At 46.2% G+C, this 18,896-nt stretch overlaps 1 protein-coding gene across 1 annotated transcript in view; it reads right to left on the bottom strand.

Moving 5' to 3' along the window:
• Nucleotides 1–18,896, bottom strand: part of LOC126516797 (ankyrin repeat domain-containing protein 17-like) — a 228,066-nt gene that overhangs the window by 110,424 nt on the left and 98,746 nt on the right. Inside the window, exons 16-19 of the mRNA XM_055063998.2 lie at nucleotides 10,596–10,807; nucleotides 9,136–9,411; nucleotides 7,938–8,294; nucleotides 5,798–6,035 (exon numbers count right to left, since the gene is read on the bottom strand). Of these exons, the coding sequence (XP_054919973.2) occupies nucleotides 5,798–6,035; nucleotides 7,938–8,294; nucleotides 9,136–9,411; nucleotides 10,596–10,807 (1,083 nt within the window). The remainder of the gene's footprint in view (nucleotides 1–5,797; nucleotides 6,036–7,937; nucleotides 8,295–9,135; nucleotides 9,412–10,595; nucleotides 10,808–18,896) is intronic.

Raw genomic sequence — 18,896 nt, 5'->3', positions numbered from 1 at the left:
GTGAGCCAGCAAAACCAGCGCAGCACAACGTGATAATGAAATTACTGAAATGCGAAGGCATGGGCGGCACGGAGTCCAGCAAAAACAAAGCCTTTCGACTGCCCGCATTATTGTCAAGGGCAATTTCAATTAGTTCTTTTTTCTAAAAATGAAATAGAACTGGACAAATAGCATTTTATTTCGTCTTATAATACAATACTATGCTGTTTTTTGCAATGAGTGGTTGAGTACTGGTGACAAAATTTAATTGAGGAGTGTTTTCGTCATCGGGCAAGTACTTGAATGTCTCGGGGATTCGCTAATCATGTCCTGCGTTTACCTCAGTTTCTCGATTATTAAGGCCCTGGTTGCAATAATATTGACGCCTTATAGATTCTCAAGCACTAATCTATCACTTTAGCTTGACTTAATATTTGCCTTTAGTGTCCCTTTAACAAAGCAAGCGCCTTCTTTTAAGGCCCGGCATTGCCCATGCGGCGTGCTGGCATGCCTGCCCCTAAGCCCATTTCTTGCCAGCGTGCTGTCAGTATCACGATGATTGCAGAAGATTATGCTAGGAGGAGCGGTGTCGTTCTCGGGCATTGGGGTGCGCAGTGCATCGTCACACGTCACAGTCGTCTGAAATAGCTCTCCTAGCGTCATCTTCTGCTATCATGGCGATTCCAACAGCAGGCTGGCAAGAAAAGGGCCTAGTGGCAGGAACGCCAGCATGAAGGGCCGTGCATGCGCAATCTCATGTCGCAAAAGAAGGCGTTTGCTTCGCTAAAGGGTGCAAGAATGCAATTTGGCATGTGCTCGCAGATGCCGTAATGTTTTCTCCGCAACTGCACTTGCAGTGGAAAACTTCACTAAATCACAAATTTTGTTACTTCCGAGGTTCTAAATTTACAGGAGTGAAAGTTATTTCACAAATTCCCAGAACATTCCTGGTGGATAGTATCTTGTCAGTAATCGCTTATAAACAAATCCCAAGGTCACGCCATAGTAGCATGCTTATGAGCGCCAGCAAATGTGATGCAGATCGTGCCAAGAGCCATCAGTGTGGCACACTGCATCAGAGATTGGCGTGTTGCCTCGCACAGCGTCGTAGCTCTTGGATGCCATGGCTCACCGCACTTCCAATATCAGACGTCGCCCTCAAATTAAAAACAAAAGTGCAAAACGATACGAATATTCGCCCCGAGAAAAAAAAATGATGTTGCAGTGCCGCCGATAGCAAGGAGAAAGCTACACGAAGCAAGATTCGTAGTTTCATCAGTGTCAGGCGCACTCAGGCGAAGATCACTCAATGACCAAAAACACTTGCTCTCACAATGTGAGCGAACACTTTATCACGGTGCCTCCGAAACTTGAGATTACGCGACCACCAACCCTAGACATCAGGGAACAGAATGTGCACGAAAGCACCAACCATCTTGGTTTGGCCTTTGCACTTGCCGAAGATTACCGTATTTACACGATTGTAAGTCTACCACTCTATATCGCGTGTGACAGGGAAAAAAAAAAAAGCATACCCGAGGGCGCATTCCATAATGAAAATTTATTAGTAGCTGGCATTGTCACTCGACTACTCGTCTTCACTTGTGTGATCGTCTTCACTAGTGCTGCTATCGTCATCGCCGCTACGGTCCCACAGCACGTCGTCGTCCAACGAAATTTCACAGTTGGCAAACGACCACACCATGGCATCTTGTGGAACAGCAGCCCACGCCAAATGCACCCAACCACACGCAGCCGTCAGAGAGGCTCTTTTGACAGGTCCGGTTGGCGTAAGTTCGTAGACTTCTGCCGCCAGCCACTCCTACTCGCGGCGGAGCAGGTCCTTAAAGGGCGAAGATCCAGCCTCGTTTCATGAAAATGTCGCACTTCACTGGCAGGGACCGATCACGCATTTCAGTAAGTCGCAAGCTTGGCCTACAGCTCCGGAAAGCGTCCCCACTTCGGCATCCCCACCGTAAACATTTTCCTGTTGCAGTGCAAGATAAGTAAGGCTATCCCCGTCACTCAATATAGTGGTATAATGGAGGTTGTGCCATTCTAGGGACCTCTTGAACAGAATGAGGGCGGCCTCCACTTCCATTTCTCCAGATTTTTTTTCTCAGTATTCTTCTGGCACTGGCGATTCTTGTTCCAGTTTCCAAAACCAGGATCATTTTCATTTGGGCCTGTCTCGCATCCCGCGCAGAAATTACTCAATACAATGTAATCTAAACAAAGACCCGTAAACAGTTCAATCACGGCGCCGACACCAATGTGCGAGGAGTGTCTGCGGGTCATCCACGACCCATCGTACGACACCGTGATGCTCCCGGGGTTGTCGAGACACAATTCGTTGTAAAGTTCGCGAACCGAACGCGGACACTCACTTGTCACATTTCGGGCAGCACGATCGGCAGCAGGAGTCAGCTTTTCCTTCACGTAGCGTTGCCACGTCTTCGTGTGAAGTCCGCGACGGCTAATGTTCATCATGGAAAACACATAATTGAGGGCTGTTTGCCGGTTTCCCGTTGCTTGCATTGCGCGAGCGGCGAGAACGTTCATAGCGAACGGGTCTGAATTTTGTTCACCGCGTATGCACGGTGAGCTCCACATCGACGTCACATCACCACAGTTCCCGCACATAAGAATTAACTTGACAGAGAGTCCGTATTCATGCTCACCTCTAACGATTTTCATGTCCCCGCCATTGCATACCTCGCACTTCCTTCGTGAAAGCAGAATGTTCCCCGCATCTAAACTTACTATAGTAAACAGGGTCCCATAAAGTGGTTCAACGGGTTCAGCTGCGGCATCGGTGTTATCAGCCAGAAGATCTCGCTTCCTTTCTGTCGCGGGAGTGGACGACAGCTGCTGGAGCCTTTCTTGGGTTCTTTTTTGCCCTCTTCCAATTCTGCGGGCTTCAGAAACTTCGTATCGCGACTAACGAGACCTTCGGCACCTTCGCACAGCAACAGGCTTGTTAGGCCTAGGCCTACATCGACGGTGTCAGCAGACGCAAGTGCGGAGCAGGCTGCGACGACTTCGACATCCGGATCTGTCGCGCTAAACTTCTTGGAGTTGTCGATAAGCACACGTTGCACCTTTTTTGCACCAAACTTATTCCTCATATGAAATTTCTCAAGGGCCATCGCGTAGTATGGTGTCACTTCACTCACAATGACTCGACGCTCGGACAATATGGCGCACAGCCGACCGCGCAGATGAGCTCCATGCACACGACGCGAAAGGAATCCCGCCAATCTTATGCCGAGCACAGGTCACATGCGCTAAACAACCAATAAGGGGCCGCGCTGGGACTCTCTTTTGGCGCAGAAATTTGAGGAAGCCAATGGCAGCATGGAGCCGGAGTTGGCGCGAATTTTAAGAAAGATCACTCTTTCAAATGACACCAAGATGTCCGCGCTACGATGAGTGAAAGGGCAGCTGCGCTTCGCAAAAAAGTACCGTTTTTGCAATAACTTCGGTTGAAATTCTGCAGCTATCAACAAAATAACGCGATTTTATGGCTAAAATATTGATTAAAGAGTCTAGAAACTTTGTGTAGTTGCGGAACAATAGCTGCACATTTCAAAAATTCCTTCTTCCAGAAGTCGAATTTTTCGCGATTTTTTTGTCCCAAAGAGCCGTGTCCCCCTTTACAAACAGTACTACCATTTAGTACATACTTTTTCCGAGCTCCGGCCAACTGTAGTTTAATGAGGTTTAACTGTACTGGCAAGCAGGATCGCCAATTGCTTCTGACATGCCTCATTTCGCATCAGCAGCGGCGGTTACAGCGAAGCTCTCGGTGCTGCCGCCAATGAGGGTGCCGCGGGCGACCAAGCCATAGCGTTGTGGGACGCTTTCCTTTACGCCGGCGTAGTGCCCAACTGCAACCCCTTCTGCACGTGTGTCAGTGCCGATGCTGACACAGTGACGACGGAAGAGCTAACGGAGGTGGAAATTGCGTGCGCGGTTACAGGAGTGCCTAATGACGACAGTGATAAATGTGTCAATGACAGCCCGGAGCCTAATATTGATGAACCCGACGTACCAACGCCCGCACAAGTGCTGAATGCGGCAGACCTGCTGCGCCGCTTTTTTGGCGCTCACGATGACGGCAAGGACGGACTCAAAATAGCGGCTGCAGCTGAAAAAAACAACATTCGTCTGAAGAAGATGCGGCAAAGATCTATCAAGGACTTTTTTTCTGCGAAGTGAGCCGCCAGCTGGTGTGCTGTTCATCGATCAGTGATGAGCCGTTTGGCGTGAATATGGTAGCAATTCCTTGCTGTCTCTTTTTCGCTTGTTTTTTTCTGTGCAATGGCCGTTTTCTTTTTCAGGTGGCGGGCTGCTGTGAGATTTCGTGGTGAGCACATCCTCTCTTGCTTGATAATTGTGGATAGAAATGGATAGTGGCTATAACGAACTAATGGTTATAACAAAGTAATTACGATGACCCCTTCAACTTCGTTATAACGAGGTTTTACTATATTCGAAAATATGGAATAGTTCCTTCTTGAATAGGACTAGTTAGAGTGTATTGTTAGGTTCTTCATCCCAACTTCAACTATTTGCCCAACCCTAGTAATTATCATATTGACTCGATTGTAATGCGCACCCGTTTTCTGTGACCAAAAAAGAGAAGAAAAAAAAAAAAGACCGCCCTCGATTGTAACACGCACCCATTTGCCGTGAACTAAAAAAAGAAGCGCACCTTATTTTTCCATACAGAAATACAACTTTCTCTCATTTGGAACAAAAGAATGATTTACTCCCAATGCACTAAAGTTATGATAAATAAAAAAACCCAAAGTTTCGTCCGAAAGGAGAAGCATCGATTACAGTACCGAATTAGTAGACAGCTACACGAAAAGCAAGGATAGTATTTTTATCGGCCGTGTAAACTTTTAAACATTTGTTACTAAATAAATTATTAACAAGCATGATATCATGCCCGCACAAGCAAACATGAACACGTCCCACTCAATGACCGCGGAAACTCTTTATCAGAACGCTGGAGTGAGGAATTGCGGTAGCAGGAGCTAGTGAATTGACCTTTGTGTGGCTTCTCGCTGCAACGCGAACTAAGCGACGAAACACAGCGTGGTGCGCTTAGATGCATAGACTCTTGTCTGCATCGCAGATCACTTTCAAGATAGGCACTGAGCGGCCGAGCCATACATAGCGGCCGCCAGTGTAGAACGGCTCTCCTGCTGTTTGTGCCGGTCCCACACGCAAGTTTCGGGAACTCATAACGGCCGTGATGCAGCCCAATTTCCGTCCGTCTCTGCACACATGCTTATTTTCCTTTTAATTGCAGCACCGTGATGAACTCTGCATGTATTTGCAGTCAGCACTTCCATGCTGATAGAGCAAATGCAGAAAGTGGGAAGACCGGGTAGACGGGCAGCACACTAACCAAAGCCAAAGGAGGCATTATTTCCTGAGCACACATACTACAGCACATGGAGGAAGCTACGGCAGCTAAGCTCGAAGCACATACGAGGCGGTTGTTTTGAAATGCCGATGGCGATATGGTAATGCAGATTTAGGGTCATACTCAATTCTAACGTGCACGCAACTTTTGGACCCGTTTTATCGGAAACAAAAGTGTGCGTTAGCTTCGAGTAAATACGGTACAACAGCCCAGAGGAAGTTATGGTGATGCCCAAGGAGCATTAGAAAGGTCTAGTATACAAACTTACTGTGTCACTTGCAGCTTTTGCAAACATGTCAAGAACCTAGTCCTGACTGAACACAGTGCATGAACACTGAAATGATATCCTTATACAAGAGAGAAAATTAGAATACTTGCCATTGCATGCGAGCCAGAGGGGCGAGCTGCCTTTCTTGTTCTTGACATCAATTGCTGCACCACGCTTGATGAGGAGCTCAACGAAGGCGTAATGGCCTTTGTCAGCGGCAATAGTGAGAGCCGTGTCACGTGATGATGGCACTGGGGGCGCATTCACATCTGCTCCTTTGTCCAGCAACACCCGACCAACTTCGACATAGCCACCCGATGCAGCCTCCATCAAGGGCGTCAGCCCAGTCTGAAATTCAAGCAGAGTCGAGATGAGACAAAGTAGACTGGCCAGGTCATTCAGGCTGAACTCAAAGCGACATTGCTGAGCACATCCCCCAGTGTGAAAAACAACTCGGAAATCACTGCTTCTACAAGGGCTCCCCGTCCAGCTTATTTATTTTGGCATCTAGCACTCAAAAGAAACTAAAAAATGATTGGCATGCCTGTCTCCCCATCACTCCAGGAACAAAATTACAATTTGCCAGTGTTAATCTTTGCATCAGACAATCCTCATGAGGTTCTAAGACTAAACTAACTTTGCTCATCTGGAAAAAAAAAACCTAACACAAGTATGACAATCTGCCCTCTTCATGCTCCTGTGCTGCCCTCTGCCGCACGCCTCTGGAAATGTTTTGGAAGGGGGCCGGGCCTTTCGCTGGTCGATTTGTGTACCGTATTTACACGATTGTAAGTCTACCCCTTCTTTTAAATTTGAAAATCTGAAGTGGGGGGGGGGGCAGGTCGACTTACTATCGAAACCAAAACATGGCACTGCCAAAATAAGCAAGACCAACGGGAGCTCCAACGTAGTTCCAATTTTGTGTTTGCTCTATGGCTCTACTCGTAGCTTTTCACTATCCCGCATGTTTGTTTGCTTTTCGGAAGGGTTTTTCAGCATTTTTGAGAGTTTTACAGTGCACACATGACTGCACGCAACACTTATAGAGGGGTGTCGATAGTTGATGGAAGCGCTGCTGTTCCCATTCGCGGTGGCACCCTCAGAACGGCGGCGCTGGTGGGGAGTATCGGTAGTTCATGGAAGAGTTCATGGAAGTGCTCCAGGCCCACTAATCCTTCGGCACTCATTCAGAGCAGCATTCAAGAGGGCTGCCATCCTTTACGCCGAAGAAACCACAACGCAGCGCGCCGCAAGTTCAATGTTTCTGAATGGGTGGTGCGAGAGTGACGACTGCAGCGAAGCGAAATTTTCACCTGCGATGGCAAGTGAAAAATTTCCCACGCGCCGAAGTCTGGATGCTTTCCGGAGCTGTAGGCTAAGCTTGCGGCGTACGTCGCTGAAATGCGTGATCGGTCTCTGCCACTGAAGTGCGACATGGTCATGAAACAAGCCAGGACCTTCGCCTTTTAAGGACCTGCTCCGCCGTGAGTACGAGTGGCTGGTGGCAGAAGACCGTGAAATTACGCCAACCGGAGCTGTCAAAAGAGCCTCCCTGACGGCTGCGTGTGGTTGGGTGCATTCGGCGTGGGCTGCTGTTCCACAAGATGTCGTGGTGCGGTCGTTTGCCAAATGTGAAATTTCGGTGGACGACGACGCGCTGTGGAACCGCAGCAACGATGACGATGGCAGCACTAGTGAAGACGAGTAGTCCAGTGACCATGTCAGCTACTAAAGAATTTTCGTTATCGAATGCGCCCTCAGGTATACTTTCGTTTTTCTTGTCACGCGATATGGTGGGCTCGACTTACATTCGAGTCGACTTACAATCGTGTAAATACGGTACCTGTGCCCATGTTGAGCATGCGTCGGTTGTGCGTTTCGTGGACCTCAAGTAATTATTAATGGCTTCTACGGGGTAGCATGTCATTCCTGGAAGTCTCGTATCACTCACTGACTACTCGGTGAGCAGGCCTGAGTGCACTGTGGTGCTAACAGTGCTAACAGCGCACACTGAGTTCCGTCTGCCGATGCGGCTGCATTGTAATGTGTTGTCGCTGATGGCTGCTCTTGCACTTCGCATTTTTCTGCCAAAAGATGATGGAATGAAATAGGGGGAACAATGGTGTTCCAGGACCATCTTAGGATTGGCTACTGCTCTTGCATGATTGTCACTGTATGGCATGAGCCCTCACACAGATTAACGAAGATGGAAACAATAATGGTCCACACGGCTCAGCAGTAAAATCTCACCTTGGCACGGTGCTCCACATTGGCCTTACGGTCCACCAGCAGTGCCACCACCTCCTGGCGACCTTGGAAACATGCCAGGGTTAGGGCTGTGTTCTTGTTTGTTTCGATCTGTGCGTTGATGTCACTACCGTTGTCTAGTAGGAGACGCACAGCAGCCACATGACCATTCATGGCAGCCAGCATGAGAGGCGAGATGCCCAGCTTGCTGCCCGTGCGAGAGTTGATCTCAGCACCGTGCTGCAGGAGGAGCTTTATGATGTTCACATAGCCTCCAGATGCAGCCAGACTCAGTGGCGTGTAGTCAGACACATTGCGATGCTCCTTGTTGGCGCCACGGGCCAGCAGAATCTCCACCACCTAGGCGGCACCCAAATCATTGATTGTCACGTGCATGCATAAATGCTAGACTGAAGTTAATTGTATTACTGCTAAACAATACATGGATGTGATAAAACTTCCAAAACCAAATAATTTCCAAGAATAATTCTCTGCACTTAATTGCTGGTGGATATCGACAACTCCGTCAAAGCTAATTCTGCCTTATTTAATTTGTATTTTTCAGTTTTAGTTTCACTAGCTGAACAAATACAAGCTTTCCCCAAGCCACAGTACGGTCATCCCTATAGTTCCATGTAGGCCACAGCAGCACTGTACTAAGGGCTACTTACTGAAAAAAGATTAATTTCAAATCCTCTTGCCTCTCAACGAAGTTTATTACCACGACTACTAATAGAAATACATAAACGCACTAAATAATACTAAGCACAGAGACAGATAAGGTAGATATATTTTTTTTTTTTGCACACTTATGTTTTTCCCTGAATTAAAGTTTCCGAACAGCCTAGCCTATCATCATAATCAGAGCAAATCCTGCTTCTGACTGCACAACAATATCCATGCCTTTATGTCCCTACGCTTCCTCAGAAGCTAGGCAGGAAGACGGCTAGAAGGCATGAATCTTAGAAGCATATTCCCTTTCTGCATCGTCACACCTTCGATTGCCCTGCTTGGCAGAGAAATCAGTTTCTCAGATAATCATGTTATCAGTATGTTATCATCAGCATGTTAAAATCAGTTGTCAGTGAGTAGTTTTTCTCTTTTGTCCCGCTTTACATACTTTCCTTCTAAGAAGTCAGGAAGAACCACTTAATGACACAACGAAGCCGTCGGAAGTGTGCCCAACAAGTGGGGGTCATACCTCGTAGCGTCCCCCTGAGCAGGCAAGTGAAAGGGCGGTGTCCTTTGTGCGCTCTGACTGAGCCTCCAGGTCAGCACCATGTGAGAGAAGGATGTCGACAACACCTGCATGACCTGCTGTAGCAGCCAGCATGAGTGGTGTGAAGCCCTTCTTGTCGCGGTGCTCCAAGTGGGCTCCCCTGTTCAACAGCAGGCTCACCAGGTCCTCGTGGCCACCCGCACACGCCAGCGTCAGAGCCGTGTCATGGTTGCTCTCCGTCTGCCAGTTGAGGTCCACCTAAGGTCACCGAGGTTACTCGTACATAACACTGCCCCCATCAATAATCCCCATTTGTTGGGCCTCTCACTGGCATGGGCTACACCTGGGCTGCTTGGCAAGCTGAAAGTCACTGAGCAAGTTACTACACATCGGTGATGATCTGTGCTACAGATCGGATTCGAAAAATAAAGACTATGGGTGTGTGGCAGCATTTAAATCTTGTGAACACACATTAGTAAGCTGTGAAATCCCCTAATACTATTATAGATGCATGATTTATAGCATGTACTGTCACAAATCAATTTCCAAGGCAACCACAGGGGATTACAACCGAGACCACCACAATGCGAAACCAGTGAAGCACCATTCCCACACTGTTCTACGAGCATTTCTTCCAGAAGAATTTATTGTGAATGACAAGTTTACTGCATTGAAGGCCAACTCGAAGCAAAAGGTCACGTTCTGCCAAATTGTTTCTAAACGAGTGGTACGGCAAAGCTGCAGTGCTGGTAATTGTCTAATGCCCTCATTAACAGTTTTTGAAGAGCACTCTAGCAGACAACGCAAGCATGTGGCGGTTAGAGGATATACTGCAGATCTCGGCTCATGGCTTCAAATTATCAGTACCACAAGCACCACCAGATCTTGAAACAGGCACTGCACTGTGGTTCTGAATATTCCGGGCTATCTCGGCTCATGGCTTCAAATTATCAGTACCACAAGCACCACCAGATCTTGGAACAGGCACTGCACTGTGGTTCTGAATATTCCGGGCTAATGTAAGCCAACATCTGTTCTTGTGGTCTTATTGTGATGCGCCCAACTGTATCTAGAATTGAAAATTTTGCATGAAGGCTACTCTACATCTACACTATATAAATCTGGGCTTTTTTTTATGTGGTTCCAAATTTCCTCCCAGTTGGCCTTTAAACTGCATGCAGTCTCATCTATACTTTCCCTGGTTAAATAAACCAAACTGTAGTTGCCTATTTTTCCTGCCAATTTCATTTTTTTGCATTTGTATTGCATTCCATTGTATAAAACATCCGGCAAACCAATTGGTCGGAAGTACACTGCGAAGGAAAAATGCTCCCCACAGCAACATCAGGATCACAAAAGTTGGGATGGCCTGTCCTTTTGATACTTTCACAAACAACCCTTGCTTTCTATTGTACCACAGTACACCGCATATAAGTGCTAACCTGAGCATGAATGGGGAAGGCAGCTGGGTGGAAGGCCAAGGTAGGTGGTTGTTGGCCCAAGGTGGATGCTGCTGGGTGAGCTCCACCCCCATGGTGGTGGTGATGGTGGTGGTGGTGATGGTGGTCAGGGCACACAGTCACTGCCTGCTGCGCCGTTATCGACACCTGGGCACCACTTCCGCCGCCACATGGAGTGCTCACTACCGTGGGCCCTGAAATTCCCCATCGCACAAAAAATGCTGTGTACAAGACATTCGATATATACTGAAGTGTGTTTGAGAGGTGCCTCAGGCAGTTGGGCATATTAAAGCCAGGTGTTCCAAATCATGACACCAGACTATCTGCAATTTTAAAATAGTAGTGGCTTCTTATTGCAGCCAGTGCTCAGTTTAGTGCCACCAAAGCCTGACCACATCAGCCGAGTTTGTAGTGATGTAGTCAGTTTGTAGGCCTCAAATGAGAGTCCAGGACTTGGGTAGAACACCACCTATCTAGAATGTGCTGCTTCAAAGAGATGCATTCCCTGTGTAGAAGACAGATGTGGCCATGCACTTGCCAAATGGAAGACAAAGATGCATCTTCAATCTGGCAACAAAAGTGGAAGCCCCTCTTCCCTTTGTACCTTCTGGCCTAATCAAGGTGCCAATTCAAAACATAACGGACACTTTCTAAGTTACCCATCCTGCTGGTAGCTGTGGAATGGAATTTGCTGCCTTTGGCACCCACTTTTCAACCTCTCACCAAAACCAACTGTCAAATGTTAAAGAGCTCAAATGCACATTTCACACCTCAGTCATATGTGAATTGAATTTCATAGGTAACCATTTGCTCGTCTTATGCAAATGAACATCATTTCAAAGACTCCTCATTCAAATTTCACGCAACTTGGAAAAAATGTCCAAGTTGTCCTATATTGACTTATTGAACGTGCAATGAAAACGAGTAACAAATGGTTGTTGCATCGACATACTTTAATGACTAACTGTGCTACACTCCTTATTTTGCTCTAGTAAACTGCATCTAAACAATTCTTTTTACACATGCAAGGCTGCAGAAAAAAAATGATCTGTTAGGGGAATTCGCATGGAAATCCTCCGAAAAAGCCAAGAGCTGTGTCAAATCTCTCGCAGTGTTCGCACACATCCCTACATGAAGCGAGCTGTTTATGACAAAGCCCATCTACCAATTAACTCACTGTAAGTGAGCCAGCCAGCAAAGTAATCATCCATCATGACTGCAATGAGTGTAGGCATACAGGTCACACTCAAAAGTGCCATTTGTCTCTTCACAGATTGTTTCAGTGGAGTCTCTCGCACCAAACTGCTTAACAAAAATGAAAGTGCACCTACTCTCCCACACAAGTCCCGCACATGTACGTTAAAAATGCGAACTGGGATGATAAAAGTAAAACATCCAATACATCGCAGCTGCATTTCAGTGTTTACCAAAGTGATGACCCTGGCGATAATTGTTCCTCTGCCTTGTTCGTTAACTACTGACCTCAACACAATTGCAGTGGAGCTCCGCAGCTCGTCCAAATCGCAACATGCAGCAAATTCCTGTGATATAATGAATGCTGATGTAACAGAATAATGCATGTATTGGACAAGATGAGACGCAAACCCAAATCAACAAAGGAGAATTTTACGTTCACACATTAAAGGCCATTGATATACCTTCATACCATACATAATTACTCCCGCATAATCGCTAGCACTATTTTTCGATAACCACAGTGCTAAGCAAAGAACTTCTGAAGACTTAATTTTAACTGCATTTTGCCAGGATAGGTTATACCATGCCTCTACCCCCCCCCCCCCCCATACCACTTATAAAGAAGGTCAGTCTCAATCACATTGTCTAAAAAACAAGAAAACGACCCCCATTTTTGCACACTCATGGTTTACTTGCCAGCAACTCATATTCGGCTGCGCCCATTGCCTTGGCTGGATGACGGCAGCAAGTCTAGGTCAAAATTGTTGTAGGCCTGTGAAAAGTTGGTGCATGCAAGCTCAGCTTCAGGCTAGCAGCTCCTTCAACAGATGTGCACATGACACTGCAAACCAGTTCCAACATCTCTGCAATGCAGGCTTAGAGTTGGGAACGTTTCACACAAGCAGAATGAGCATAAGAACCATTTGTTAAAGTGATTTCTTTTTTCATGGTTACTAGCATAATAAAAAAGGGAGTAACTTGCATAAAAGTGCATTATATATATGCACACACACACACACACACAGCAGACTGGGGTGAATTCAACTCCAGTTAATTACGCTTTCTGGTTAATTCAATCCCAGCACCAATGCATTTCTCTGAGCACCATGGGCCTTCATTACTTCGATCCCGAAGTTGACCTTTGCCGGATATCTTGAACTTTACCAGTCAGCATGCTTGTGCCTGGCCCCTATGAGATAACAGCCCCTTTAGTGGAACCGTCTGTCTCGGCAGACCTTAAGGGACAGTGAATGCGTTGAGCACACTTCATCTCTTGTCAAAAACACCTACTTTCGGCTAGTAGTAGGAAGATATTAAAGCGATAACCATAGCTTACAATGTTTGATTACGGTATTTACCAGATTCTAACTCGTGCCTTTTTAAAAAGAAACTTGGGCCGAAAATTGCCTGCGCAATGCAACCGGACACGAAACCTTCACAATGTTTGTATGCTTTACTGCATACCAGAGATATATCGTGGTGAAGCTGACTTTAAAAAAAAAACCATGGCAAAGCTGATTTGAGGTAACAAGCTGCCATTGTGCAACATTTTCTTTTTGTAATAAAATCAGGTGCACATTAGATTTCTGCTTTGATTAGGAGCTTTAATGTCATTTCTACATTAGTTTACTATTATGGACACATATAAAGTGGCCACACGTTTTATTTGGGGTGGTCAGAATAAGGCAAATGCTGCCAAATGAATCAGCGGTGGGTATTGCTATTATTTCTGCACTTTGTTTAATGCGATCTGCTAGACAATTCGACAAATTTCATCAGTCCCATCAGGGTTGAATTAGCAAAATTTGACTGCCTGCCTGTCTCTCTCTCTCTCTCTCTCTGTGTGTGTGCGCACACACGCATGCCACGCGCGCAGACAATCCGTTGTCAACCGGGGTCATGATTTCGTAGTAATGCCGTTCTCAATTATATTTTCCCACTTTTCGCACTTCGTCAGTGGTCAGAGTGACGCTCCACCCACATTATCAATTGGATCATCCAAGTGTGAACAGTGAATTATAAGAGTGGCATAGAAGTGGAAAGCACTGCTACAAAATGATGGCCTAGCTCACTGGCGAAAAATTAATTGGGATGTGTGCGTGCTAGTGAACGCTGCTTAAAAAAATGCGGCCGAGCCTTGCACCGCAGCTGCACTATTAGGAACATCGCAGGACCCTTGCCACTGAGAGTGCTAATCAGTCACAAGATGACAAAAATTGCAGCTTCCACACCACTATTGTGCTAAACAGAAACAGAATTTATGGATTCATTCAGTAAATACTAAAAGCTTATGGATATAGTAAGCATTTGTTTCGTGTCATTACAAACGACGACAGGCCGACCTGTTCATCGCAAACATTGACTTTATTACTCTACTCCGCAAGTCTTGCCCCACGCTGTCTACATGCTGTCCATCCAGGCACGCCACACCACACACACTTCACGCCACTTGTGTCTGTTCCCTCCCCTCTCACCGCCACACCCGCGCCCCCTGGTCCTCTCTATGGCAACTACAGTCAACCGTGCACGTAGCCTCCAAGACCTGCGCCTTGTCTTGCCTTACTTGGAGCTCTCTGTCCGCTTACACCGCCACTTTCTCCTCGCAGTGTTCTCTGGATACCCTCGATAATTCCAACATTTGGAATTATTCGGGCACATTTTTCCAGTCTCGCAAAATGTGAATTAACGAGGTTTTACTGTATTACATTAATTGTAACAGTAATTAATTGTAATATTAATTTGGCACAGATGGGTTTTCTTCGAGCGTACACTCTAACGCTATCGCATTAAAGCATATACGCACCCTAGTCACGGCCCTGGCTTTATTTTGGCAAGGCTGCATGCTGTGCCTATGCATGGAACAACAGACTCAGCAGTTGATAGCGCTCATACGTACCAAATGGCACTAGGGGCAGTGGTGCTTGCTTTCGTTATATCATGGTTTATGCGACAGATGGCGCTGATCATCTCCTCACAATTTTCGGCCTAATACAGTTGCTTCCTCCTCCTCCTCCTCGCTCGGCCTTCTCACACAACCACTGCATTCGTTCCAGGCGTCTTTGCATATCGGCAGCCTGTCACAACTTCATGCGACCATCTACCTGGCCTGCATCGCCTGGACATGGTGCCCCCCAAGCAGAAAAGGAAAGTGCTCAACCTCAAAGAAAAGACTGACATAATTCACGCTGTCACAACTGGGACGCAAGAAATGTGACGGTTAGCAGCAAACGCAATGCCGTGGTAGCTTTTGAGTGTCACTACATTACAATTTTAGATTTTGAAGGACCAGAAAGGAGCTTTCTCACTTTTATGAACTTCCCAATTTAATTAAATAATTCGAGCATGATCATTACTTCATTAAATCGAGTTTCAACTGTATTAAGGGAGGCCAGGGTCTTTGGGACTGAAAATCAGCCAAAAAATCAAACTTTAGATTTTTAATTTCAGCGTTTCCGAAGCGTTTTCGCACCTACCTTTGAAATTAGGCCACAAAATACCGTGTAGTTCTACCGTTATCATGACCTAAAGATGTGAATCTGCAAGCGTTGCCCTTAAAATTGGGGACAAATTGCACCAGATTTTCATCACGCATAACTCGATAACTACGCTCTCTGCAAGCGCCATGTAGGCATCATTCCAAAGCTCACGTTTCTGGCTTTCTTTATTCGTCGGTAGATAGCATTGCTGGTGCAGTGCTCACGAAAAAAACAACAGCAAAGAAATCCGCTACGCATGCTACTATTGGCCACTCTTAGCACGCGACCAAGATGGCAAGTGATGATTGGCTCCAAGGGCCACGAGCACTCAAACGACGAAAACAGCCGCAATTTTGTCTTAGTCTCCTGACTGCGACGCTGGATATGCTGGAGGTCCAACAAAGTTTCGTTCCGTGAATCGTTACGCGCGGAATCTTGCGAGATGCAATAAAATTCCAAAAGCGATTCCGTCGTCGCAGTTGGCACAGGATAACCGGAAGCTCGCCACTTAAGTCGCACCGCCGCCAAATGTCAATGCCTCAACTGCTCTTCTGGATCACGCATATCCACACGCAAGTTAAACTCGCATAAGAATTGAACACGGCTGTCATACCTGAAGAGGAAGTGGACAAGATAAGAGCACATGAGCAATCTACGTTCGACAAGATTGCATTTACGACGGCCACGGAGCGAAAGATTCGCCGTTTTGTTGAAGATCCGACCACTGACAGTGCAATAGTCTTGATCACAAAGCCCACTGCTCCGTACGTTGTCGTCGGACTTGCAGCAGTGAACAATTTCGGCGTTTTCTCGCGCAATACTTGCGGTGGTTCTGCGTAGCTGGTGCGGAGCGGTCAGGATTACCGTCTCACTACTAAACTGGCTGTGGTTTGTGAGATCTGCAGTGAAGTTGCGTCAGGATGGAGCTCGCAGGGAACTGAAGACCCGAAAACGTGTAATAATTCTTTTGAAGTGAACATACTCGCAATACGTGCTATGTTTTCGTCCGGAAACGGCCAAACGGCCATGAATTATGCCTAGTGCCTACCGATGGCTTTTGGTGCCATTTTTCAAACTTTCTTCCAATGTATCAGTTGTGAAATGTTTTTTGTTTCCTCAAAACCACAACCTTGATGATGATGCTGCGTTGGAGGTGCATTATCTCTGCTTCTACTTGGGCTATCATTGTAATTTTTTTTTCCCTGAAAGGCAAAGCTGAGTAGAGTGCAAATATAGTAAATAATGTTGTTGCATTTATTAGAAAATTAAACAAAATAAATTTCTGAGCAGTTAGATGAATTTCTCTCACTGAAGTTTGCAACGTTCTCATTTGATATAAAATTGGGTTAGAACACCATACTTGCCGATTTGCACTCTTTGTTAGTTCCACATCATTTTCGTATGTCAATATTTATTATGGCCTCTATAGTTTGGTAGATAGCTCACCTCCAAGAAAATTATGCAATAAAGCTGAATTTCTTCAATTTCTGCAAAGTTCTTTACTCTGCAAGAAAACTGGATGTATATTTAAAACTAGTACATTGAAATACATGGACTCGGCAAGTTTCATCAAAATCGATCGAGAATTTAAAAAAAGTTTCCAGGCGCAGGGTCCCCCCTTGAAAGTTGAAGTTGAAAGTGAAGCGCTGTCTCTGTGTATCTGTTTCTTTCTACGTCCTCGTTCAGTTGCGCTTATACACTCTATCATGGATTCTAACCAACTAGTCCACCAACGTGTTTTAACCACCCTTAAGGCCAGTTGCCAACTGACAAAGCAAAATCTCGCGCCAAAAACTGCTTCGCAGGGCTCTAACAAAGTTTTCCGCAGATTTCCTCTGGTGGTGCGTTAGCCGTCATCTGCTACGGCAGACCCGACATAGGCGGAACCACTGTCGAGGCCGCGTCGGGCGGGAGAGTATAACGGAGGAGGAGGGAAGTGGTTGGCGATGTTTTTAAACATTGAGGGGCTTTAGTCACTGCGGGAGGATGGCTTCCCACAACACAACGCTAGGTGCTTGATCGCGCGATAACCAAAGGTCCCACTCGCTAGAGCTTCAGCAATCTCCATTGGCTTGGGCCACCGATCAGTGCGCTTTGGCCCAGTATGACCGCATGTGAGCACTAGGCACCGCTCTTCAGCTTAGCGTCCGGAAAGGATCAACACAAGGTACACATGTGCAAAGGCACTGTAGTCGTGCGACCTCAAATCCGACATACAAAGGGGCCAGCAGACGAGAGGAAAACATGTACATACTGAGTGCTGTCCCGGAGAGATCTCCCATACACCCGCTCTGAAGACAGCGGAAAGCTGCCGCCAGCAACGCGAGTGCCCCAATCGCAAACTACCACAAGTGGAGCGCCACCGCCAACAACCGTCGCAAGTGGAAAGGGGAGACAGGTGAATACCCGTGCAAAGGCACTGCGGGGCATGCCTCAATCCCCAGAGGGTGCACATCCAGTGGTATGCACTAGTAGCACAAGACCACCGTTTTCAGTTGCCATGACAAACCATTTCCCACTTATGTGAACCCACTCTGCATTTGGCACATAATTTTGAACAGCCTACATTATGCGACTTAATTCTTTGCACTCACGAGGAACCGAGGAATCATATTATAATAACAGTCGGCAGGCAAGTAACAAAGCAAAAAAATATATACACGAATACAAGATGAAGCTGGCTTCCAAAGCTCAGGCCCAGATACAGTCATAAAGAGCAGGCCAGCACAGGACACTATTTTATGAGGTTCAAATATGCACTCACTTTCGTACTTTCCGGTCATCTCAAATTTATCAAATCTAAGTTCATAGTCTCATGTAAATATCATCTAAAAGTTCAGATTATAGTTTTGCTTGAAATTAAGTGTGTGCCAAGCACTGTAATTCCCACACAGCAATGCCCCATAACGCCTGCCGCACCCAAGCCTCGATGGGTTGAGCGACGAAAAGGAACTTTGTCTTAAAAACATGTCAGGCACCGATTTGATAGCTAGGATATTGGATTTATAAAGGGGCTAGAAAAATGAGAGGCACTGAAGAGTGAAATCTTTTATCATAAGTCCTTAAATATGCTATATTGACAAAGTACAACTAGCCGAGATTTTTATCCGCAGATACTTAACACATTACATGCAGCAATAACGATTTCACTGTCCTAGACAACTGTGACTGATATTGCAAGCTGGACAATACAGATTCAACAAAAATTTCTCCTTCAAGCCCAGATGTAATAACTTGGCACAAAATATACTTTAGCGTAAAATCTACCTGCGAAACGAGCAGGACCGCAGCATGTGCAGAAGACTATATCAATGACGAGAGGATGGAAAATAAAAACATGCAATGAGCTTCTCAGCCTTCCCTCAAATGACCAAAAGCAAATGCATGCACCTAAAGCTAATGCTTTTAACTCTTAACGAGCAAGTTATAACCAGGGTGTCGAACTGAACCCGAACCGAAAACCATACCAAAACCGGAATGCAAGCCAGAACTGAACCTGAACCGATATTATTAGACTTTGCCTGAACCCAAACCAAACCCGAGCAGAAAAATATAACTAAAAAATAATGGTTACAGGTTCAGCACGAAACGATTCAAACAATATAGGATG

This window comes from Dermacentor andersoni, chromosome 1 (genome assembly GCF_023375885.2).
Source record: "Dermacentor andersoni chromosome 1, qqDerAnde1_hic_scaffold, whole genome shotgun sequence".
Classification (NCBI taxonomy): domain Eukaryota; kingdom Metazoa; phylum Arthropoda; class Arachnida; order Ixodida; family Ixodidae; genus Dermacentor; species Dermacentor andersoni.
Note: the sequence above shows the minus strand (reverse complement) of the source record. Positions and strands in the feature narration are given on the sequence as shown.